This window comes from Podarcis liolepis (genome assembly GCF_965112155.1).
Source record: "Podarcis liolepis genome assembly, chromosome: 2".
Classification (NCBI taxonomy): Eukaryota; Metazoa; Chordata; class Lepidosauria; order Squamata; family Lacertidae; genus Podarcis; species Podarcis liolepis.
The window spans coordinates 110,472,597-110,498,488 of NC_139555.1; the positions used below are offsets into that span (position 1 = coordinate 110,472,597).

The window sequence follows — 25,892 nt, forward strand, 5'->3', positions numbered from 1 at the left end:
GACTCCCTCTGACCTTGGATGGCTGGTTGCCAAGGGAACAACTGAGAGCGGGATGGAACACAGCCAAAGCTTTCAGGAAGCTCAAACAGGTACATACAGAAACAGAGACAGTCTTGCAGAACAGGAAGAGCTTGGAGCTGATCCAATAAGTCCGAAGAGTTGGTGAATGGGAGAGCTGTTTGACAGGAAACAAAACAAGAGACATAAGGAGCGAAGGTTCGATATCTTCTATAGGAACCGGAAGGAGTCTTCAGAAGGGTCATGTTGAGTGATATTGTCGGCGGCTTTGTTAGAGCCGTCCAGAGCTATCTGTCTGTTTTTGCAATAAATCCTCCTTTTTAATTACCTATGCTTACTTTGTTATCAAGCTGGGACCTGGACTTCTGACACCTGGCAATTGAATTTTGCATCAGCATCCATTTCTGAACCATCTTCAAAGGCAGCCTCACATATAGCAAATTTTTGCACCAGCATCCATTTGGCACCAGCATCCATTTCTGAACCATCTTCAAAGGCAGCCTCACATACAGCAAATTGCAGTAGTGATGTATGGAAGTGAGAGCTAGACCATAAGGAGGCTGATCGCCGAAGAATTGATGCTTTTGATTTATGGTGCTGGAGGAGACTCTTGAGAGTCCCATGGACTGCAAGAAGATCAAACCTATCCATTCTGAAGGAAATCAGCCCTGAGTTCTCACTGGAAGGACAAATCATGAAGCTGAGGCTCCAATACTTTGGCTACCTCATGATAACTCCCTTGAAAAGATACTGATGTTGGGAAAGATGGAGGGCACAAGGAGAAGGGAACGACAGAGGACGAGATGGTTGGACAGTGTTCTCGAAGCTACCAGCATGAGTTTGACCAAACTGTGGGAGGCAGTGGAAGACAGGAGTGCCTGGCGTGCTCTGGTCCATGGGGTCATGGAGAGTCGGGCACGACTAAATGACTAAACAAAAACAAAGTGTATCCCATTTCTTTCCCCCACTTACTCTTTGAAATCACCCCACTTCCTTTTATGTCATACTTTAGGCACCGCTTGAGAGCATTGTGTGTCTCTTTTGCAGTTGCATTCCAAATACAGTGAACGCTCAGGATGCGAACATGATCCATGCAGGATGCACATTCGCAACTTGCAGCATCTGCAACCCGCAGCAGCGTGTCTGTGCACACGTGGGTTGAAATTTGGCACTTCTGCGCATGTGCAAAGTGTGATTTAGTGGTTCTGCGCATGCGCGACCGCCGAAACCCAGAAGTAACCCGTTCCGGTACTTCCGCAACCAGAAAAAAACCAGAAAAAACACAACCTGAAGCGTCTGTAACCCGAGGTATGACTGTATTTTATTGATGAAAAAGTAGACAGTTTAATGTATTTCCTGCAGATGGCAGTGTCGATCTTAACACAGTGTGCATCTTTAAGTAAAATACATTTAACTAATTTACCTCAGTTGGTATCTGAAAACCTGAAATCTGTAATTCAATATGATGTGGAAGAAGAAAAGTATTTGAACTATAAATTGTAGTGCTTTCAGGTAAGATTGTTCCTTATCTACTTCAGTTTATACAAGGTGGTTAGGATCCCAACCAACCACATACACCTCACTAAAATAGTTAATCAGCTTAGCAGAAATCAGCAAGCCATCTGCTGTCTGCTTTGGTAATGAAGCATTTCGTATGCTGGTTGGGTGGGAATTGGCTCCCCATGTGAGCACGTAAAAAGGTTAACCATCTATTTGAGCGTTTTCACATTCCAGTCTTTGAGAAGGTTTCACTCCCCCCTTGCTTTACCTCAACCTTAATCTTTGCTTTTCAACATCAGGTGCTCTTTTGTATTCAGATCAGGCCTCAAGACAATGATGTAGCATTTGGGAAGGAAGATGCAGCACAGTAACCCACCACTGGAAGCCAAGATGGAGAAGATCTGCACAGCCACCATGTATTTCCCCTTGGTGCTCAAGTAAGTTGGCACAAAGGAGACCCAAACACTGCAAAACACCAGCATGCTGAAGGTGATAAACTTGGCTTCATTGAACCCCCCAGGGAGTTTCCTGGCTAGGAAAGCAACCGTAAAAGAGATGGCAGCCAGAAGGCCCATGTAGCCAAGGGCAGAGTAAAACATGGTGGTGGACCCTTCATTGCACTGCAGAATTGTCTGTGTGACCTGGGAATCCATGTCCAGTTCTGGGAAGGGGGGATACATTCCGATCCAGGCAATGCAGATGCCAAACTGAATCAAAGTACCAAAAAGGACAATACCATTTGCCAAACCCTTTCCCACCCACTTCCTGATGCTGTTCCCTGGTCTTGTGGCCATGAATGCCAACAACACGGTAGTTGTTTTTGCCAGCACAGAAGAGACGGCGACCGAGAAGATGATGCTGAAGATGGTTTGGCGGAGAAGACAGGTGACTTCTTGAGGCTGGCCAATGAACAGAAGGCAAGAAAGAAAGGAAAGCAGGAGAGAAGCAAGGAGGATGTAAGTGAGGTTTCGGTTGTTGGCTTTAACAAGTGGAGTGTCTTGGTATTTAATGAAGATTCCCAAAATAGTACTTGTGATTAGGCACAAGAGTAGGGCAAAGAAAGCCAAGGTAATCCCCAGGGGTTCTTCATAGGAGAGGAAGACTATAATCTTGGGGAAGCACTCATCCCTCTCATTGTTTGAGTACTGATCTTCTAGACACGCAAGGCAGTGTTCTGCATCTGAAAGAAAGAAAAAACATTTCAATACCCCAAACATCAAATATTTTCCTTGTTAAAACATTCCCTTGCAAAAATGTAGCATTTTCTTTTTGTAATAGTTTTATTCAATATTCTCTCTCTCGAAATTCCTAATGAATTTTTCTCACGGATACAGCATGAAATCAGTTTTCTGGAGCCTGTCAGATCTAGGGAATCAGGAATCATAGGCATAGCTGTCAAGTGCCCCTTATTTGAAGGGACAGTCACTTATTCCAGCGCCATGTCCCGCTTCTGTCCCTTATTGATGGATGTCCCTTAAATGTCCCTTAAATGATGTCCCTTAAATTTCAAAGGAGGCAGCTCCCCTCCCTCCCTCCCTGCCGGCCAGGGAGGAGGGAGGCTCCAATTGTGTTGCTTGGCTGTGTTGCTCACCCAATAAGGAGTCTTAAGAACGACTGGGGGGTGGAGCTTGCATGCCTTGTGCTGATGCCTTGTGGAGGCACAGGTCAAATCTGTGTCCATGGCAGCTGTTTACCAGCTCCATCTGGTACGTAGGCTGAGACCCTATCTGCCTGCGGACTGTCTCGCCAGAGTGGTGCATGCTCTGGTTATCTCCCGCTTGGACTACTGCAATGCACTCTACGTGGGGCTACCTTTGAAGGTGACTCGGAAACTACAATTAATCCAGAATGCGGCAGCTAGACTGGTGACTGGGGGCGGCCGCCGAGACCATATAACACCGGTCTTGAAAGACCTACATTGGCTCCCAGTACGTTTCCGAGCACAATTCAAAGTGTTGGTGCTGACCTTTAAAGCCCTAAATGGCCTCGGTCCAGTATACCTGAAGGAGCGTCTCCACCCCCATCATTCTGCCCGGACGCTGAGGTCCAGCGCCGAGGGCCTTCTGGTGGTTCCCTCATTGCGAGAAGCAAAGCTACAGGGAACCAGGCAGAGGGCCTTCTCGGTAGTGGCGCCCGCCCTGTGGAACGCCCTTCCAGCAGATGTCAAAGCGATAAACAACTACCTGACATTCAGAAGACATCTTAAGGCAGCCCTGTTCAGGGAAGTTTTAAACGTGTGATATTTTACTGTATTTTTGGTTTCTATGGAAGCCGCCCAGAGTGGCTGGGGAGGCCCAGCCAGATGGGCGGGGTATAAATAATTTATTATTATTATTATTATTATTATTATTATTATTATTATTATTATTATTATCAAATAATAGGTGACGGTGGTTTTCCTTGAGGCTTTGTTTGGCTGCTGGCTGGGCTTTCAGCCTTTGGCTCAGAGGGGCTCAGAAGTTGAACATACCTATGCTGAGTGCTTGGATCGGAATCAGATAGATACGTCATCGACGGCCCATTCACCCTTGCCGGTGAAAAGGTCTATCTGGAGCGGGGCACATGGTGGGGGGAAAGGAAAGGAGATCTCATGGGAGGGGGGAGGCTGTGTGTGTGTGGCTAGTTAATGCAAGCTGAGGGGGTTTTTGAACGCTGGATGCCATTTTGTTGTACATGCTGCTGCAAACTTTGCAGTGCAAAGCCAGGCCGGGTAGCCATCTTACGTTGGCCTTGTGGTGCATTTGATTCAGATTCTATTCAGTTGAACCTCTGGTTACAAAGTTGGTTGGACAGTGTTCTCGAAGCTACCAGCATGAGTTTGACCAGACTGCAGGAGGACAGGAAGACTGGAGTGCCTGGAACAGGTGAGGCTGCAGGTCCCTTATTTTGGCTGCTGATCCCTTATTTTCAAGGCTGCTGGTTCCTTATTTTCAAATCATAGGATCATAGCTGAAGTGCAGGGAAAATAGTTACTTATCAGATAATGGACTGGTGTTGAGCTGGATACGGTCAAGACTTATGCTGCAGAGTGGCTGGGAAAACCCAGCCAGATGGGAGGGGTATAAATAGTAAATTATTATTATTATTATTATTATTATTATTATTATTATTATTATTATTATGTCAGAGCTGAAACAAGGACTACTTGAACCATATGTTTTGACAGCCCGGTCCTGTGATGCACTTTGTTGTGGAAGTCAAAGTTAAATATTACTAGAAGCCAGGCCTTATACCACTGCAATATTGTGGGTAGCAGTGCTGCACCACAACTCATGGGAAAAGCATGATGGGGTTGGGACAAGAGATTCGGTTATGAGAAATGACTGAGGCATCTTTCCAAACTGAGTACCATGCATTGTGGTCAATTCATACATATACACATCATTTTTTTGTGTATGCTTCCTTTCCATAGTTAAAACCGTGATCAAGGCAGCTTGCAACATGTAGCACATTACAAAATTTCAAACGGTAAGAAAGATAGTCGTTAACAATAAAGAATACACATCAAAATGTGCCCTAGCAATCTGAACAATTTCCACATTAAATCATAGTAAGATCTAAAAAGAAAGACACAAGAAATTGATATCAATGATGGCAACAAGCGATACCTCAACCCTAGAGCCTGTTCAGCAGCCTCAAGCTTTTGTAGCTGGAGTCAGTCCAAGCCCGGCCCGGCCAGGTGGGAAAAGGCCTGCAAGGCAGCCACGATGGTCTCAGGAAGTTGGATGACTAAAAGTGGTGGTTTACCAAAGGTTCCCTGCAAGCACCTAGAAGAGGAGTAAGGTTGAACTTGAGCCCATTTGGGTCTCTACTCCTAAGCAGTCCATCAGACAGATGATTGCCCTGAAACTGTTTCACCAGAACTGAAATTTAAAAGGTAACAGTTCTGTAGAAATCTGCATCTTGAAATTCTGGATCTGGGTTTTGCAAAGACGACTGCTGTACTTTCTACTTGGCAAACATTTCTTTCCAGGCCTAGCATTACTACGTTCACAATGAAGCTGCTGCTCCCTCAAAGCCGTTTACCTGTGTGAGTAGAAATGGTTCCTTCCATGCATGGGACACATTTATAGCAGCAAACAGGCTTTGTTTCTGGCACCACCTTGTGAGAGCCAGGCTGGCAACTTTCTGTACAAGTAGAACAAGGCTTGGTCTGAAGGGAATCAAGAAAACAAAGAGTGTTTGAGGAGGTTCTGCTTTGTCTGAGGAAATTAAGAAATTTTGGATAGTAGTACATGAAGAACTAAAGAAGATGTTGAAAATATCAATAACAAAAAAACCAGAGACATATCTCCTTGGATTGATAGATGAAGAGATCCCACTGGGGGTGGGGTGGGGCGGGGAGAGATTTTTTGTATATGCAAGTCCAGCTGCTAGAATAGTGATTGCTGCTAGGTGGAAGTCACAAACTATACCTACAAAGGAGGAACGGATTAGTAAACTAAATGAATATTTAATTTTGGCAAAATTAACTGCTGTAATAAGAAATCAGTCGAATCAAAAATTAAAAAAGGAGTGGAAATGTCTTGATGAATATATGGCAAAATATTGCCCCCCAAAAAGATACGCTAATATGCCTAGATTAAAATGTGAAGTACTGGATGGAAGAAAAATTAGTAGGGAAAGATAATAAGAATATATAGATGATTTGAGAAGATTGTAGAATGCAAAGATTATTGTAAATTGTATAATGTGGAGGAAATCGAGTGGGGGTGGAGGGAAGTGGGAGGAAGGAGAAAAGAATAATATGATGGATTGAGGAAATGTAAATGTATGGGGGGATGGGGAGGAAATAGTGTTGGCTTTGGTATATCTGTATTGTAAAGTAATATATGAAAACAAATAAAAAAGGAAAGGGGGGGGAGACACCAAAAAGAGAGAATAAATCATCCTATTCTGATGGTCCTGTGTCTTGTCTGAGTTGAATCTTACTCTCTCCTGTGATTGAAGAACAAGGCCTGCCCAAGCCATTTTGATGTCATGAAGAACTGGACATAAGAATACAAGAACAGCAGGCTGGATCAGGTCAGTGGTCCATCTGGTGCAGCATCCTTCTTCCCAAAGAGGCCAACCAGATGCCTGTGGGAAACCAGCAAGCAGGACCTAAACACAAGAGCATCTTTCCCTCCTGTAGCTTCCAGCAACAGATACCCAGAAGCACTGTTGCCTCTTCCAACCATGGAGGCACAACATCATTATCATGGCCAGCATCCATTGATGGAACAAACTTGCTCCACTCCATTACACATGCTGGACTGGCAGCTGAATTTTCATAGAATCATAGAATCATAGAATCATAGAATCATAGAATCATAGAATCATAGAGTTGGAAGAGACCACAAGGGCCATCGAGTCCAACCCCCTGCCAAGCAGGAAACACCATCAGAGCACTCCTGACATATGGCTGTCAAGCCTCTGCTTAAAGACCTCCAAAGTAGGAGACTCCACCACACTCCTTGGCAGCAAATTCCACTGTCGAACAGCTCTTACTGTCAGGAAGTTCTTCCTAATGTTTAGGTGGAATCTTCTTTCTTGTAGTTTGGATCCATTGCTCCGTGTCCGCTTCTCTGGAGCAGCAGAAAACAACCTTTCTCCCTCCTCTATATGACATCCTTTTATATATTTGAACATGGCTATCATATCACCCCTTAACTTCCTCTTCTCCAGGCTAAACATGCCCAGCTCTTTGCTTCATTGTTTTGTGGGACAGCATCTTCCCCCACACCTGAGGGCAAAAGAGTAGCCTAGAGCACTGTAGAACACATAGCTCTTTCCTCCATCGCCTCGACACCACCCTGTACTTGTTAGCACCCAGTGAATGGGGCAACTGTCTCATTTTGCCCAATAGTAGAGCTGGCACTGTCAGAGCACTTCCCCCATAGTGTTACAAGTTGAGGTCGACTCTAGTCTACAAAATCTTAGGTGGCAATTTATTTGCCAGTGTTCAAAATGCTGTAAAGTGGTTCTTCTAATCTTATATGCAGAACTTATGACACAGAATTTTAACCCCTATATTGCAAATGAGAGGCTGTGAGACAGTGATTTGAATGAGACCACTGACAGAGTTTGTTGTTAATTTTCTTATTATTGTTAATTTTTCTGAATAATTTATCAATCACCTTCTAGAGCCATGTTTCCCAACCTTGGGTCTCCAGCTGCTTTTGGACTACAACTCCCATCATCCCTGACCACTGGTTCTGCTAGCTAGGGATGATGGGAGTTGTAGTCCAAAGCGACCCAAGGTTGGGAAACACTGTTCTAGAGAATCATCTCAAGGCGATGTGCAATTAAAGCAGCCAATACATTTAAAACAAAGCTAAAACAATACAGACTCATTAGTCATCTGGGAAAGACCAATTTGTCATCTGGGAAAGCCTGTCAGAACCAAAATGTCTTCAATTGCTTCCAGAAAATGCAAGCTTGACAGGAATGCCATTCCACAAGGACAGCCACATTCAAAGTCCTGCTCCAGAGCTGGTTTCTGACATTGTTGGAACTTGCAGGAGAAACTTTCTCACAGATTGCAAGGATCTCATGGATCAATAAGGGATAAAAGGATGATTGTTCGGTTCGGTTCACAGGGTCCACACTTAGCTACTACATTACATCAGCTTGTAAAATGCAAATACATTAAAAGGTAAAGGTACCCCTGTCCGTATGGGCCAGTCGTGTCTGACTCTAGGGTTGTGCGCCCATCTCACTTAAGAGGCCGGGGGCCAGCGCTGTCTGGAGACACTTCCGGGTCACGTGGCCAGTGTGACAAAGCTGCTCTGGCGAGCCAGCACCAGCGCAGCACACGGAAACGCCGTTTACCTTCCTGCTATAAAGCGGTACCTATTTATCTACTTGCACTTAGGGGTGCTTTCGAACTGCTAGGTGGGCAGGAGCTGGGACCAAAAGACGGGAGCTCACCCCACCGTGGGGATTCGAACTGCCGACCATATGATCGGCAAGTCCTAGGCACTGAGTTTTTACCCACAGCGCCACCCGCGAATACATTACACCCACCTTATTAAACCAGTTGGGCCATACGATGGTCTCCTCATGAATAGTCAGCTCTGGGCCTGAGGAGGCTTGGGTCTCCAGCTTCCCCACTTTCACTCTTATGGCGGTTTCGTTAGGAAACGTGACCAAATTCACAATACCATAGTCAGCTACCAGCTCCCTATCTTCATCAAAATACACTTCGTCCATGGTCGTGCTGTTGAAGCGGGTGCTTCTCAGAAAAGGGTGAAGCTAGAGGAGCAATAATTTCAAGATGGGTAATTAAACTGTTTTATTTCGTTCTTTTCATTTATGAATCACTTGCCATGAAGCATCCCAGTGCAATTAACTATTTGGAAGTCCAAAATCTGTAGGAAACATTGGATGAGGGGATTTTCTGAAGCCTGTGTAATTCAAAACTTGGGTCTTGTTCTTTCATGTGGTAGTTCATGTCCAACCACCATGACTATCTGCCTCCATGCACAGTTAGTGTGCCAAGATAAACAAAACAAATACATAGCGAGAGGTTTGAATGCTCTGACCCAAACTACTAATCTACAAAGGTGGTTTCCTAGTGCCTCTTTCCCTGTTTTGTCCTTGCCTCTTTCCTGTCAGCCTCCACTGGGAGCAGGTCATTTGGCCAAATCTCCCTGTAGGTAGGGTTGCCATATTCCCCAAACTGAAACTCTGGACAAACTTGTAGAGCGTTTTTTGTGAACATCACCACCCAAAATTAAAAATTATTGGGAAATGATGTATAATGAATTGAAAAAGATGTTCAAGATAACTTTTGTTAAAAAGCCAAATGCATTTTTGTTAAGTATTATAGGACAGGAACTGCCAAAAGAACAAAAGAAGTTATTTATGTATGCCACAACGGTGACTAGGATTCTACTAGCCCCAAAATGGAAAGATAACAAGATACCAATAAAAGAATCTCAAGTTAAAGTTATGGAATATGCAGAAATGGTGAAACTTATGGGAAGACTTAGAGACAGTGACAGTAGAGACTTTTTTAAAAATTGGGAACCATTCATGCTGTATTTACAGAAATAATGTAAAGAAGTTGACTCACTAGCAGGGTTTGAGTAAACACTCACAATTTAGAAAACAAATGTAAAGGTTAAGAAACAATAAACTGTAAATTAAATTAAATTGAAGTTCTAACTTGAAAGAAGGTATGCTATAAAAATGATAAGAATATAAGAGCATTTAGTTAAAAGATTACAAAAATAAGGAAAAATAAATTAAGCAGAAGCAGCAAATATTTAAAAAACCAGAAGGGGAAGTTGAGGGGAGTCATGGGGGGATTTTGATTCTTTTATTATTTTTCTTTTATATGATGAATGTGTTGAATATTAATGTGTAAAATTAATAAAATTTGTTAAAAAAAAACAAGATGCAATAGTGACGTGGTTGACTAGGGAGGAAGTGGGTGGGATCCTTAATTGGGAGCACCGCCATTCCTAGGAAATGGATTGTTTGTTCTCTCGCTGTGATCATTAAAGTTTCTAACTGGTAAGAAGACTCCTTTCCCGGGACTTCCGGGTTGGCGCCTCCAGCAATGGCGGAGCTCCTCCGTTCGGGAGGAACTTGCTCTGTGAAAAACAGGGTCTGACCGCCACGGCGAAGGTGGAGACCCATCGAAATCACAAGCGGGAGAAGCTTGTGAACCTGGGATTCGGCTGGCACCTTTTGTGCCTCCCCTACTCGCAGGGAAACCCTGTTTTGGGGATCCGGAGCGACGTGGGGTGAGTGGCACGGTGCTTTGAATCGAATGCTTCTTTCACGGAGTGAAGCCGCATTGCTGTTGCTGGAGAGTGCTGACTTTTTCCTGTGGACAATTGGATTTTAAACAACTACCTATGAGTAAAACGGAAAATTGGATTTTTAAATACCTTACTTTGGCACTGAAGCGGGAAGGTCATAAACAGGAAGTCCGCCTTCCGTTTTTGTAAATAGACTGAAGCAAAGACGTTACAAGTTAAAGTCTGAAAGCTTTTGGCAAAGGATTAAATTTCCATCGGTTTAAAATACAAACCCCCCCTTGGAAGCAGGAGAAGAGGGGGGAATTTTGGACCTAGTGAGCCTGCAGGAGAGAGTGAAAAATCAAATTACCACTGCTCTGAACCTGGGAACAGGCTGCCTGATGACGTTTGAAGAGAGTGCATTTGACAGAACGGATTTGACAGCTAGCTAAATAAGAGTAAGTTACTGTTTCCATTGTCCTCCTCTGCGTTTAAAAAAGAGGAAAAGTAACTGAAAATTTATCTTTAATGCTTGAGTTGTGCCTGAAAGAACTAATACAAGTGGAGACTGTTTCCCTCTAGAGGGAGCTTTTGAAACTGTTACAGGAGTGTCACTGGGGGATTTCCAGCTGCAGATAAGAATTCTGAGAACCAAAGTTTGACCTTGGACCATTTAAAAATGTTGGCAGGAGAGGCCATTGTGACTGTTTTATGTAAGATAAGCTGTTTGCTGGGACAGCTTCACAAGAAGATGGATGACATGACTTTTAAAGTTGATAATTTGGAACAGAAAGTGACTAATTTGAGTCAAAAAGCGAACACCAACACAGAAATAATTCAGGACTTGGTACAGGAACCTATTTTGGCAGGACAAATGGTGGAGGAGAAGGAGAAGAAGAAAGCTGATGTTGTTGAACATAAAGAAATACAAGTGAGATCCGTGGCTTTACAGAAGCAAATTGAGGACTATAAATTGAGGCCTTTTATGATTGAATTTAGGAAAAGTCAGACTCTGAGGAATGGATCCCGGCTTGGACTAAAGAAGGAAAGTTGGAAAGATCCCTCTATGCAGGGATTAACTGACTTTTGGGACATGGACTTGGGTCTGGAGGAGATTGAAGTTTTGGGGGCCTTTGGATTTGGAGGAACCTTGAAATATGCCCTGAAATACTTTATGGACTGTAGCTTCAACTATGGAAATTTGGCTGATCTGTTCAGAAGGAAGAAAAGGATTGACAGGTTGGAGTTTCCCCGAGATTTGCTCTTTAGCATTAAAGAAAATGAAGAAGACATGCAGAAGGGACTTGGAAAAGAGTTAAGAGCCTTGGACATAAGATCACCAGGTTGATGGACTTTATGGAGTTGACGGAAAGGACTGGCAGATTCCGAAACCAGGGAGAGGAGATGGTGGAAGAAGATTGGAAAATTTAAAGTTTATATATAGACATATGGTAAAACTAATGAGTGATAGAAAAATAGTGGAATGGTTTTTTATGGGCTTAGCAGAAATGTTATAAGGAGTTAAGCATATATAAGTATTTTAGTTTTAATGGAAAATAAGGTTAAAAAATACGTTATTTACAATATGATAGAAAATGGAGAAAGATGGAAAGGATTTGCTGAAACAATTAATAGAAGTGGAATACAAAAAGGGAGGTGAGAGGAGGTCGAGGAAACAAGGGAATGAAAGATAGAGTATGGAAAGGGTATGGTGTATGTTTTTAAATTGCTTTTGCTTTGTTTTATTTAGGGTTAAGGTTAGGGAGTGGGGTTTGTTTAGTTTAGTTTAATGTGTTTAGTTTTGAGTTTAGGTTGTGTTTTGTATTGTCTATATATTGTACTGTATTCCCCCCCCCCTTTTGCTTTCCTCCTTTGTCTTTTTTCTGTTTTTTTCTTCCCTTTTTGTAATCTATGAAAGTAATAAATATTATTATTATTATTTTAAAAAAGAAGAAGACTCCTTTCCCTTTGTTCTTCTTATCTACTGCCAAATGGGGGAAGGAAGCCAATAGATCTAAGTGTCTTATGCCATAGATCAGTGTGTTTGCTCTGGTAGCTCAAGAGTGGGCAGCAATGTGACCGACTTCCCGGGAGCTACCTGCCAATGGTAGGCAGGTCCATAACAGAAGTGAGTGAGTGGGAAGGTAGAGTCCTGCCACACACTCTTGCACCACACACAGTCAGATACTCAACATGCACATTCACACATATGGATATATATACACAACACACATACTGAACACACCTACAATTTCTAGTCCAATATTGCTGGATCTAAGTGGCAGTGGGTCGTCAAACTCTCTTTCCCATCACATCCTTGTCTGGATCCTTTTTAAGAGGTGATGCCAAAGCTTCAGCTTGTCACCTTCTGCATGCAAAACATGTGCCCTTCCAGTCCAATGCAGCCCCTCAGTAGTGGGACAGCGAGCAGCATCACGCTGCTTAAAGGGTTCCCAGAACCCAAGCAGAAGAAAATGGTGCATGAGAACAACAAACATGGGCTATCCATTTCAGCTGTCATTTCAATGGCTCTCACTCTTTCTCACCTGCCATGCCTCTACGCTCAGAAGATCCAGTCTGTCTTCTTCTGTGGTCATCATGCGGCTAGACACAGATGTGATCAGAGCATGGAAAGCATGTGCCGCAGTGTACACAGCATTGTACACATTGTAGCTCTCAGCAGACATACCGTTCCCAAGCCAAGATGTTGGAATGCTTTCCAGCTTTCCTCTCCCCAGGCATCTTTTCCAGGTTTTCCGTGACCATCTCTGGTTGGAACCAGAGCAGTCAAACGTGTCGGACCAAATACGATCAAGGAAATGCCCATCTTGAGTCAAGAAAAGGCCCTGGGATTTTGTCCGTTGGTTTGTTTGGATGACAAAAGACAAAGCTCCATGGAAGAATTTGACATCCCAGTATTGAAAAGATGTGCTTAAGGTGAAACCCCACAGAGCTGTGGAGATCCAAACCTTCCCTATAGGAGCACTGAATTTTCTTTCAGTTCTGCTTAGGACATGAGGCAACAGAAACATTGAGTCAGTATCACCATAATAAATGATCACATTGCATTTCCTCTGCATAATGTGTGCTCGGAAATTGTTGAGTGCTCTTCTTGGAATATAGATGTTAATAGAATATACTATTGGAATCTTGTATGTGAAGGCTACACAGATGCCATTCTCAATGAATGCTACCTTCATGGTTCTCACAAAGTGATCTCCACCATTATTATCTGGAGCAAATAGACCGACCCATATCCACCTGAAATGCAGGAGCAACTGAACTATCCCCATGTATTGTGAAGTTTCCTTGGGGCTCATCCAGTAGGAAGAGGAGAACTGGGCGTTATCACTCAGAATATGGTTGACAAAACCATAAGTGAGCTAGAAGGAAAGCAATAAATACTTAACATTCAATATAATGTGGACATTTGTTAGCCGAAAAATGGTTTCCACTGAAGAATGCAATGTTCCAAACATCTACTCAGCTCTATGTTCTGGGGACTTTGATTGGACTTACTCCCAGGTAAGTGAGCCTGGGGTGGCAGCAACCTGATTGACCTGCTTTTGAATCATTGTACATTTGGCTTCCACAATCCTATGCGTGGCTGGCACACACCAGCACTATTGCAACATTGTTTTGCAGACCCCATGAACATCATAATTCCCTTCCTACTTCCATTAGCAGCCAAGGATGGAGGAATTTTGAGCAGAATTGCATCCTGTCCCATCTTTTCCCAACCTCACACTATTCACATTTCCTGTAGTGCGCTGAAGTGGCCAGATGCATTATCAATATGGATTATTGTAGGAAATTCCAATAGCAGTCTCCACCTAAATTTCCCCAAATACCCAAGGCACAATGCAGTGTGCTGCTGAACTAGTGGATTGCAGGAAATCTAAATGCTGGCTCCAACCAACCCATTCTGGTGTTCTCAGTAGCACCACCATTGCTGCTCACCACCAGCTAAGCCCACCAGTACAACAGCTTATTGTGGAGGGGGATACTATACCAATGAATTTCTCAACCAAGGAGCTGGCCCTGAGAAAAAGACTCCCTTTGTATCTCTATACATGTATGGCATGGTTGGCAACCTGTCTCCATACCTGAGGGACCTTGTAAACATCTAGCATGGTTGCCACCTGGAAAAAGGTTTCAAAGTCCCCTCCTTGAATAACAGCCAGGAGTTTTCCTTGCCTCCCACACTTGAAATTGGGGACCATCCAATGTCTGGTAGAGAACAGGTCTATGGTGGCTTCATAGGCTCTCCTGACACTGAAGCAGTTTTCATAGATGCTGTAGCCAAGGGTGATATTGGGTAAGAGGTCAGGATTTTCATTGATCTCTTTAATGGCAAACAGGATGGCCAGGACGTGCTGATAGTTTGTCTCCAGTATCCTGGAATGAAAAGCAAATGGCATATCAACTGGTAAAATGGTATGTTCCAGTCCTGCTCTCCCCCCAGGCCCCCAAAATGCCAGTGACTATGAGTGACCTACTTGGAAGGAAGACTTGCAAACATGTCTATTCCACTAGTTTAAAAATGTACGAAGCAGACTTGAGCTTTGTCTTGTAGATGTCTCATAGCAGGAAAGAGGAAAACCCTGCCCTGGCTAGGTTAGGGTTTCTTTCTTTCTTTTCCCCAAATTCAGTCTTTTTAAAAATATACATTTATACAACACTCTCTGTTTTTGTTTGTAACAAAAAAAAGAAAAAGAAAATGGTGGCAACTGAAGCAAAGATACTTTGTATACCTCACAATACACATGACACTACAATTTATGAAGAAAGAAGGAAAGAAAGAAATAAAAATAAAATAAAAAAAAAATAAAAAAGAAGAAGAAAAAGTAGTTGAAGTTCTAAAAAAGACTTCCAAACATTTTCATTGTACATTATCTGTTAAATACACTTTTACCTCACATTTACTTATTTCTTCTATTTTTTCACTATGCACCTTTAGGTGCCAGGCAAAAATGTTCCTTTTCAACCAGGCCTGCCAGACTTGATCTACATCCTATACCCTTTTGAAGAATGCTGGCTCTTTTTTTTGGGGGGGGGGCGGGTGTTATTGGGTTGTTGGTTTTGTTTTGACTTGATGTATTTGATATTTTATGTGAACCGCCCTGAGACCTTTGGGTATAGGGTGGTATAGAAATAATAATAATAATAATAATAATAATAATAATAATAATAATAATAATAATAATAATAATAATACTCAGAAAAGTGACTTTCTAAAAAGTCGCTTTTTTCTCAGTCATTATATACTACAACAGTGGGGCAATGGGTTGCAGCATAAAGTCAGTTAAAATTAACCAAGTCAGGGGGAAAACTGATTTAGAGTGCCAGCTAAATTTAGGGTTCACAAATATAGACTTCACAAAGCGTCAGATGTTCGGAAGCATTACTCCATCCAGTTCTGTATAATCAACACTGACCTAGTTGCCCTCCTAGATTTCAAGAGGGCTGGCTCCTGGAGATGCTGGGGACTGAAGCTGGGGCATTCTGCAGGCAAGGCAGATGCTGTTCTACTGAGCACATCCCTGTTCAAGAGTTCCTGAAGGAAAAGGGCACCTCAAGAAACTTGGGCTAGTACTTTGAAGCAGCTTCTTCTAAATCTCAGCAAACAGCAGAGAAGGGAAAGCAATTTGGCAAGAGTAGGTGTTGGAAAACCGCATCTGTGCCCAGAAAACTGGGACCATTGGGGCAGCCGCCATTCATAGCTATGAGTGAGTTGGTTGCTACCCAAGGCACCTTGCAAAAAATATTCTAAAACTGAGGACCTGGGAGTCTGCAGGGGAGACCAGAACTAGCTGAGAAAAAGCAAAAGCTAGCAACACTTACGGGAGGAAGTCATAAACAGGGTCAGATGTGAAAGCATGTGTTGGATAGATAGCTGTCCTCAGCGGTATAACTCCAGTAATGAAGTAATCACCTGGTCTGTAATAATTATTTGGAGACATTCGTAGGCTTGAGATATCTGCATCTACGCTCATCACTAACCCAAAGTGCAAATGAAACAATAACAGCGGCAGCATCATTTTAGGCCCAAGCATACAGTCGATACCCCCCTTCAATTGATTTTATTATACCAATAAATTTGTAGAGAGATCTGCCAAGAAAGAAATAAAACCGCCTACAAGCCTCATCCCGTGTCTCACTTCAAAGTCTGTCATCTAGGCTAATGGAGATGCAGTCAAACATCAGACCCACAGACTACCCCTGATTATCCAAGTCCTCATCCTTATTAGCCATAAATATATCTATCCAAATTTGGTGGAAGAAATGGTGGATAATTTTGGGTTTGAATTATTTTTATTTATTGATAATGCTCAAAAGTGGCCTCTGGAAAAATGCTGTGGAATTCTGGTCACAGGGACGCAAATCAATCACAATGATTTTGATAATTGCAGGGGATGTATAATCACCTATTTGCATGCTCTCTCTGAGGCAAATGCACAGGTGCGCAGCAGGAGAAAACATGTTTGCAAAAGTTCACCCAAGTCATATCATGCTTTCCTAAGGGACAACTGAAAGGGCACTGAACTTGGACCATGTTTAGCGGAGCTGTGGGAAACTATCAACTGGCCATAAGTGTCTTCTTGTATTTTGCCTAAGGCGGAAAAATGCCTTTGGATAACCCTGGGAAGCAGTTTCCTTTGCCACCGGGGGCTCTTGAAAAAGAAGGTTGTCAGTGTGCACCAAGGTGTCCCATGCCTCCACAATATAAAAAGTTTAATTGTTATTGTCCTTAAAGAAAGGAGCTGAAAAACCAAGAGAAAGTATAACTACAGAGTCTAAATTGTGAGAATGATGTGTGAGACTGTGTTGAATCTTCACTGCTTCCATTTTGCAGAAGTTAAGAGAAAATTCTGAATATACAATTTACATTTGAGGGTGGAGGATTAGTAAATGTGAAGAACTTTGCCCCTTTTCATTTAAATTGAAGGCTTTTATCTGTCAAAATTGTTACAATATTTATAAAGCACCGGTGCTATAGATGTGAGTTTACAGCGTAGTATCACTGCCACACAAAAAACAGGTCCCTCCTTTCAGACCTTCCAGTCTAATTTGAATGGAGTGAAAATCTCTGTCTACATTCCTTGTAGGATGAATAGAGAATTTCTGTAATTTTTAGGAAGTGCAAAAACTACAACACTTAATGTGGAGTGCTTACAAAGTGATAAAGACCCTCACCCCCATCACTTATAGAACAGAGCAAGTAGGCAGAGATCAGCAGCCTGGCTGCTGTTGGATCTAAACCTCTTTTTTGAATGCCCCCAAAACCAGCAGTTCCAGAGAGCTAGTATGGTGTAGTGGTTAAGTGCAGTGGACTTGTAATCTGGTGAACCGGGTTCGATTCCCTGCTCCTCCACATTTTTACGTTTTTGTTCACATGTACGCTTGTGTGGAGCATATTAGAAGAAGTTGGTGGGGGTAAAATGCCATGTCGAATAATTGTTTTGATTGGAAATGATTATTTTAATGACAATAAGTATTCAGGTCCGATAGTTCTGGGTGATTACGTCGAAAAGGGATCAGTTTGAAATCATAAAACCTCGAAATCTTCCATAAATTGGTGCGGCAAAGCATAAAGTTGGGGGATCAAAACTAAGTTAATGGGGCAGCCGCCCTACGAAGTATCCTGATCTTCAATCAGCACATCGTCCTGTAGCTCATTGTGATGAAATTCCAGTGCCTATCTTCGGAGAACTTCCTGACATTAGTGACGAAGATGCCTCCAGTGTTGAAGGACATAAAGAAGAAGAAGTGGTTCTTGAAGATGATGCTCCACATCCATTTTCCCAAAAGGAGTTGAATGATCTAGTTCGCGACCTTAGCTTGTCAAAGGACTCTGCCAAACTGTTAGCATCCAGATTGAAGGGAAAAAACCTCCTCTCTGACAGTGCTCGCATCAGCTTCTTCCGCAACAGGCATCAAGAGTACCTCCGTTTTTTCTCGGAAGAGAAGGACTTGGTGTACTGTGCAGATATTGCGCAGCTTCTGCTCAAGCTTGGAGTGCCACAGTACGAACCCAAAGATTGAAGACTGTTCATTGACAGCAGCAAGCAATCAATGAAATGTGTTCTGCTACACAACAGCAACCAGTTTGCCTCTATACCCCTGGCTCACTCGAGTACACTGAAGGAGAACTATGAAGCAGTGAAGTATGTGCTGGAGAAAATTGGTTATGATTAGCACAAGTGGTTTATTTGTGTTGACCTGAAGATGGTGAACTTTTTGTTGGGACAACAGTCTGGCTTCACTAAGTACCCATGTTTTCTGTGTATGTGGGATAGTAGGGACCGTGCTCAGCATTACACAAAGAAGGACTGGCCTGTGCGGGAGGAATTGGTGCCTTGGAAAGAAAGGAACGTCATCAACGACCCTCTGGTGGACAGAGACAGAATACTCTTCCCACCGCGGCACATCAAGCTCGGCTTAATCAAGCAGTTCACCAAGGCTCTGGACAAGGATGGTGACTGCTTCACTTACTTGTGCCAGGCTTTTCCAGGATTGACCATGGAGAGGTTGAAAGCTGGCATCTTTGACGGTCCTCAGATCCGTCAGCTCATCAGAGATCCAGAGTTTGGAAAGTCAATGAACGTAGTGGAACTGGAAGCATGGAAGACATTTGTTCTGGTAGTGAAGAACTTTCTTGGCAACAATAAGGCCAGAAACTACGCAGAACTTGTCAACAACATGCTGACTGCTTTCAGAAACCTAACCTGCAACATGAGCGTCAAGATGCACTACCTATTTTCACATATGGACCGGTTTCCTGAGAACCTGGGTTCAATGAGTGACGAGCAGGGGGAAAGATTCCATCAGGACATGAAAGAGATGGAGACCAGGTATCAGGGTTGCTGGGACGCAGTCATGATGGCTGACTACTGTTGGACTCTGAAGAGAGACCTCCCTGCCGCTGAGCATTCCAGGAGTTCCAAGAAATGGAAGTTCAAGCCCTGAAGTTTGAAAAATGGTGAAGCAACATGCAATTTACGTGTACTTACCTTTATCAATGCCCACCATTCAGTTTACAGTAAACCTGACCTGATGGAGAGAAACGGATGCCATTTCCTGATTCAGCAGTGCAAAAATACCCTAAATCAGTTGTAGAAATCTAGACTACATTCAAAAAGTAAAAAATTGTTGCCCAGTGTTATCACTACCCGAAGGAGTCTCAAAGCGGCTAACATTCTCCTTTCCCTTCCTCCCCCACAACAAACACTCTGTGAGATGAGTGGGGCTGAGAGACCTCAGAGAAATGTGACTGGCCCAAGGTCACCCAGCAGCTGCATGTGGAGGAGCGGAGACGCGAACCCGGTTCACCAGATTACGAGTCCACCGCTCTTAGCCACTATACCACACTGGCTATATCCAGTGCTTTTTTTCTTTTTAAAAAAATGCTTAAGGGTACTCTCATTTTCCTACTCACATTGAAATATTGCTTCTCAATGAGACCAAACTTAGATTCACAAAATGTTTAGGGGTATGTGTACCCATGCGTACCCCAAGTAATCATACAGCATTATTATATTTAAATTAGAAATGTGAGGTTGCAGCTGAGACCAGCTTTTACATTCACTTTTAATTTGAAATGTACACCTTCCAGCTTTCCACTTGTGTTCCCAGCTACTACAGGACAGCACAAAACACAAATACACTCCCCACCTGGTTGAACCTAAACAACAACAAAACTAGAGATTAGACCATGGAAGTTAAGCTATCTCCATCCAGATAGCAGTGCAGCTGGGACACCAGCTGAAGCTAATAGAAGCTGGTGGAAGGCACTCTGCACCACCAAGGTCCCTTCAGTCTCATGCGACCACAATGGACCCAGAAGTACCTCCAAGCTATGGATCTGCTCCTTCAGATGAAATGTAACCCCATCCAAAACAGGACACATCCCATCAATCCAATCTAGGGAACTACCCACTAACAGTGCGTCAGTCTCGTCTGGATTAAGCATCAGTTTATTGGTTCTCATCCAGTCAAATGCTAAGCAAGACCTTGATCTCCCATTTCCTCTGTCACACCTGCAGATGTAAAGTAGCGTGTCATCAACATATTGCTGACAAAGTGCTCCAAAACTTCTGATGACCCCAGAGCCGTCTTTCCCATATGGCTTAGTGGTGTGTTGCGCCAGGACGCCAGCCTCTCAGGGCCACCCCAGTGAGTGGGGGAGCTGCGCGGCTTTGCCAGTGGCCTCCCCTTTCCCTGCATACCTGCCAGTTGCGCCCCGTCAACCATATGGCTGGCAGGCACGCAGCTTCCCTTCCAAGCCTCTGTGGGGATTGCTCTCCCACAGTGGCATGGGGGAGAGTTGCACAACCCCCCCCCCCATGGTTGGCAGTGCGCAGCTTCACTCCTCCTATCCATGGTAATTTGGGGGCACTGAGCGGGTATTTGCACCCACATCTGCTAAAGACGGCCCTGGATGACCCCATTCAGTGGTTTCACGTTCATTTTGCACAGCATGAGGGATCAACTTAAACCCTGTGGAACCCCACATTGGAGGCTCCACAGCACCACACACAGGGCCAAAAATACGCCCCAAGCACTATCCTCTGAAAATTACCATCCAGGTAGGACCTGAACCAGCACAGAGCAGTGCTGCCCACCAGCAACTTGGACAGCTGCTCCAGCAGAACACATCTGGTGTTGAAAGCCATTGAGAGATCAAGAATAAGTAACTGGGACATGCTCCTCAGTCTCTCTCCCAGTAGAAGTCATCATACAGGCCAATCAAGGCAGTTTCTATACCAAAACCAGGCCTGGGACAATTCAGTCCCAGACCATTGTTTGAGAAACACTGGGTTAACTTTTCAATTCTCATACAAACCCGACACCCTTTTTTAAAGGCTCCTTTAATGTTGAGAGCTGAGCACCCTCCAGAATCTGGCAGATGAAGGGTGAAGAAGGACCACAAAGAAAAATAAAGAGGACCTACATATATTGTATCAAAAAGGGAATTCACATATTTATGAAAGAAGTCTGGAGGGTCAAAGTTACTAACACCTCCACTAAACATTAGTCCAAGTTTTCTGTCCTGTCAATTGTTTAATTAGAAAGCATGACATAGCTCAGGCTGAACTTTTGAAAATATGTTTTCTTCTGCTGTGCACCTGTGCAAGTACCCTCAGAGAAAGTGTACAACTTTGGGGAGGTGATTATACATCCCCTGCAATTATCAAAATCATTGTGATTGATTTTGTGTTCCTGTGACCAACATTCAACAGAGTTTTTCCATAGGTGACTTTGGAGATCAGTACTACTACTACTACTACTACCACCACCACCACCAAGGAACCAAGAATCACTGATAACTTCTTGCTCCAAAATTGGAAAGAGAGTAACATGAATATATTTAGTGGGCTAGTAAGGATGAGGGCTGGGATTTAGACCAACAGACATAGTCTGATAGTCTGATGTTTCATTACAACTCCTTTAACACACAAGCCAGACTTGGCATCTTCTTCTGCAAAGTCAAGCATAGGATGAGGCTTGCAAGGCAATTCTGTTTTTCTTTGCAGATTGGAGGGTGCCTCTGGCTTGCTTGTTTCTGCCAAAAATGACTCTGCTGCTACTGCTATTGCTTCATTTGCACTTGGGGTTAGCGATGAACAGACCCAGAGATCTCTCGAGCCTACGAATGTCTCCAAATAATTATTACAGACCAGGAGACTACTTTATTAGTGGAGTTATACCTGTGAGGACAGCTGTGTACCCGACACATGCTTTCAGGTCTAACCCTGTCCACGACTTCTTCCCGTAAGTGTTGTTTGCTCTTAGCTTTTAATTGTCCTCAGCCAATTCTGATCTTCCGTGCAACTGCCTGTCCCTGTAAACTGCTGTGAGGTCTGTGCTAATAGGGAACTCATTCTCTGAGTTTAGATTCTTATATAGAAAAGAACAACATCATTTAGACATAATGGAAGGTTTCATTTGGCTTGGGTGAATCCTGACATTTGGAAAAACACGTTTTATTTTATTTTATTTTTTTTTAAAAGGAAAGCTTAGTGGACACAGAATGCATGCAGAGTGCTGTTAGTAAAACTGTTGGAGGGATCGACTGGCATATCCAGGAAAGGGGCATGACTGGCTGGCTACAATCCTGATCAGAAGGACTCTACACAGCAACACATTTGAAAAGAAGTCACAGAGAGTTACTTGATTACAGTGTTCTTGGAATAGGATTGCGTGAACCTGGCAATTTCGGTTTCTCCTTTTTCCATTTATAAGTTTGCTTCTCCACATTTCCCCCTCTGTTTAATACAATTTCTCTCCCATCTGTGCTTGGAAGTAAACCTCATTGTGACTGTTTACTTGGAAGTAAGTTCCTTTGTGTTCAGTAGGACATAATCAGTTGTACTGATTTATAGAGATAAATATTGGGAGAAAAATCCAGGTATAAAATGAGCACAAAATCACCTATAAATTGCTAGATATTAATCATACAATTCAGAAATTCCCATATTTTCCAACTTATCTATAAATCCCTTTAAATACCTTAGTGTGAAATCATATATAGATTGAACTTGATAGATGTTTGTACCTATCAATTTATTAATAGTTTATTAATAGTTAATTAACTCCTGGCTTGCCATGTTTTGCAGGGAAGGCAGAGGGAAGCATTCTCTAAAGGACTGCTCTTTTTATAAATGTTCCAAATACAGCATTTTTTTTTTTAGTATTTGAAGCAGTGGAGAAGTATCTTAACGTTTTGGGGAAACTTATATAGCTCCAATTAGCCACACTATCAATATATAGAGATCTGTCTTTTTCGGAGAGCCAGTGTGGTGTAGTGGTTAAGAGCGGTAGTCACGTAATCTGGGAAACCGGGTTCGCGTCTCCACTCCTCCACATGCAGCTGCTGGGTGACCTTGGGCCAGTCACACTTCTGTGAAGTCTCTCAGCCCCACTCACCTCACAGAGTGTTTGTTGTGGGGGAGGAAGGGAAAGGAGAATGTTAGCCGCTTTGAGACTCCTGAAGGGGAGTGAAAGGCGGGATATCAAATCCAAACTCTTCTTCTTCTTCTTCTTCTTGTATATATAGATGGTTGCATATTACTTGCTTGTTGGTTGAGACTTTAATCAGAGATATAACTAAGTCATGGAGAATTATAGAACAAGATCTCTCCTTCCTCTCCTGGTATTATGAAACACCACAGGAGCTGAGATTTATGATTATATGAAACATTCCAATTGTTTTTCATTCCAGACTGTTGGAAAGGAACTACCAGCATGCCCTGGCTATCCTTTCTGCCATTAATGAGATCAATGAAAACCCCGAGCTCTTACCCAATATCACCCTTGGCTACAGCATCTATGAAAACTGCTTCAGTGTCAGGAATACTTATGAAGCAACCATGGACCTGTTCTCTACCGGACATTGGATGGTCCCTAATTTCAAGTGTGGAAGGCAAGGGAAGCTCTTGGCTGTTATTCAAGGAGGGGGCTTTGAAACCTTTTTCCAGATGGCAACCATGCTAGATGTTTACAAGGTCCCTCAGGTATGGACATAACAGGCATGCACAGATATTGAAGGATGGTTTTCTCCTCAGGGTCAGCATGAGAGAGATCTCTCATCATAGCAAAACCACATGAGTTCTGGCACTGGGCAGCAGTGGATGGCAGCAGCAGCATTGCTGTGGGCCCCAGAGTAGCTTGGAGCCGCCATTTACATTTCTGGCTAAACTCTGAAATGCCCCTAAGCTTGTAATGTTCCAGGGCATTTAAGTGGAAGCTGTCATTTTAGTTTCCTACAATGCCTACAATGCTTCTTCCACCTGTAATCAATAAAGTTTTGGTCTGATTTGACCCAAATGCAAGTGGTCATGTCTCATTTTTTCATGGTGCTAGATGATATATTTTTGTGGGGTGGGGGGTGGGGGATGCCTGGCCACACAAATACAGAAATTGCTAAAGGAGGTCTGAACCTGCTATGGGGCTTTGGAATGCCAGCTGATTGTTCAAGAGTGGGTGTGGGGTTAGAAAACCTGTGGGGGGTGTATGTGTGTTAGCATCCATGGAAAAGATTGTGTCTGACTGGCTGGAACCCTGAACACAGAGGCAGGCTGCATTGCAAGTGACACATCAACATTCCCTCCCCAAGTAGCATCTAACAAAGTGAAATGGGAGAATTCTTATTGTTATTTGCTTCTGCATGTTGTTTCCTCAAAAACTCGGGACCAGTTTTCCTACAAGACTGCCGCACTCCATGCGTCCCCACTGGACCCCTTTGATTGGCAGAATTGAACTTTATTTTTACAGGTGCCACATAATACCTGGCCTGCATCTGTAAGAACTTGATTGTTTGGTGTGTCAGCAAGAAAAATGGAGCCAAATGAGTTCGGTTTGGGGAAGTTTGTCCAGAGCACAGATGCAAGGCTGTACTCCAGAAACAGCTCCGCAAAGGTAGTCAAGCATAGGGTGATTGGAAAGATATGTCAGTAATTTGGTATCCACTTAGCTGGGAGTAAGTTCAACTGAACTCAGTGCGACATGAGAAGAGGAGGTTAAGGGGTGATATGATAGCCATGTTCAAATATATAAAAGGATATCACATAGAGGAGGGAGAAAGGTTGTTTTCTGCTGCTCCAGAGAAGCGGACACGGAGCAATGGATCCAAACTACAAGAAAGAAGATTCCACCTAAACATTAGGAAGAACTTCCTGACAGTAAGAGCTGTTTGACAGTGGAATTTGCTGCCAAGGAGTGTGGTGGAGTCTCCTACTTTGGAGGTCTTTAAGCAGAGGCTTGACAACCATATGTCAGGAGTGCTCTGATGGTGTTTCCTGCTTGGCAGGGGGTTGGACTCGATGGCCCTTGTGGTCTCTTCCAACTCTATGATTCTATGATTCTATTCTATGATTCTATGTGTAAGGATGTGCAGCTAAGCAGGTTTTAGGCTGGCAATGTCTGAGCATTATTTCCCACACTAAACATTGATTCCTTTTCTTACTAGCTCACTTACGGCTTTGTCAACAATATTCTGAATGATAAATCCCAGTTTCCCTCTTCCTACTGGATGAGCCCAAAGGAAACTCACCAGTACATGGGAATGGTGAAAATGCTCCTCCATTTCAGGTGGATGTGGGTCGGTCTCATTGCTCCGAAGCATGATGGTGGAGATTGGTTTTTGAGAACCATGAAGACAATATTCTTTGTGAACGGCATTTGTGTAGCCTTCACAGATAGGATTCAACAACTAATTGCTGCTGGCGTTCATGTTTCACGCAGAAAACCTTCCTATTTGGAAGCGCACCTTACACAGAGAAAAGCTAACGTGATCATTTACTTTGGGGATCCTGACTCCATGTGTCTGTTGCCTGTCATACTGAACAGGATTGAAGAAGGAAAACGGACCCCTGTAGGGAAAGTCTGGGTCTCCACAGCTCTGTGGGGTTTCACCTTAAGCACATCTTTTGCATTCTGGGATGTCAAATCCTTCCACGGTGCATTGTCCTTTACCATCCAAACAAACAAGAGGTCAAAATTCCAAGACCACCTATTGATTCAAGATGAATATTTCCTCGATCAGTTTTGGTCAGAAGCATTTGATTGCTCTGATTCCAACCATAGATGGTCAAGAAAAACCTGGAAAAGATGTATGGGGAAGAGAAAGCTTGACGATTT

The 25,892-nt window shown here is 43.3% G+C and overlaps 1 protein-coding gene across 1 annotated transcript; it reads right to left on the reverse strand.

Annotated features, from left to right (window-relative positions):
* Positions 1-1,460: 1,460 nt before the first annotated feature.
* On the reverse strand, positions 1,461-25,433 carry LOC310701516 (vomeronasal type-2 receptor 26-like; the record flags this gene model as incomplete). The annotated part of the gene is made up of 5 exons (XM_083492520.1): positions 1,461-2,698; positions 5,545-5,671; positions 8,527-8,754; positions 14,357-14,648; positions 25,306-25,433. The coding sequence occupies 5 exons, from the start codon at positions 25,431-25,433 to the stop codon at positions 1,794-1,796; spliced, it is 1,680 nt and encodes a 559-aa protein (XP_083348646.1). The 3' UTR covers positions 1,461-1,793.
* Positions 25,434-25,892: the final 459 nt, after the last annotated feature.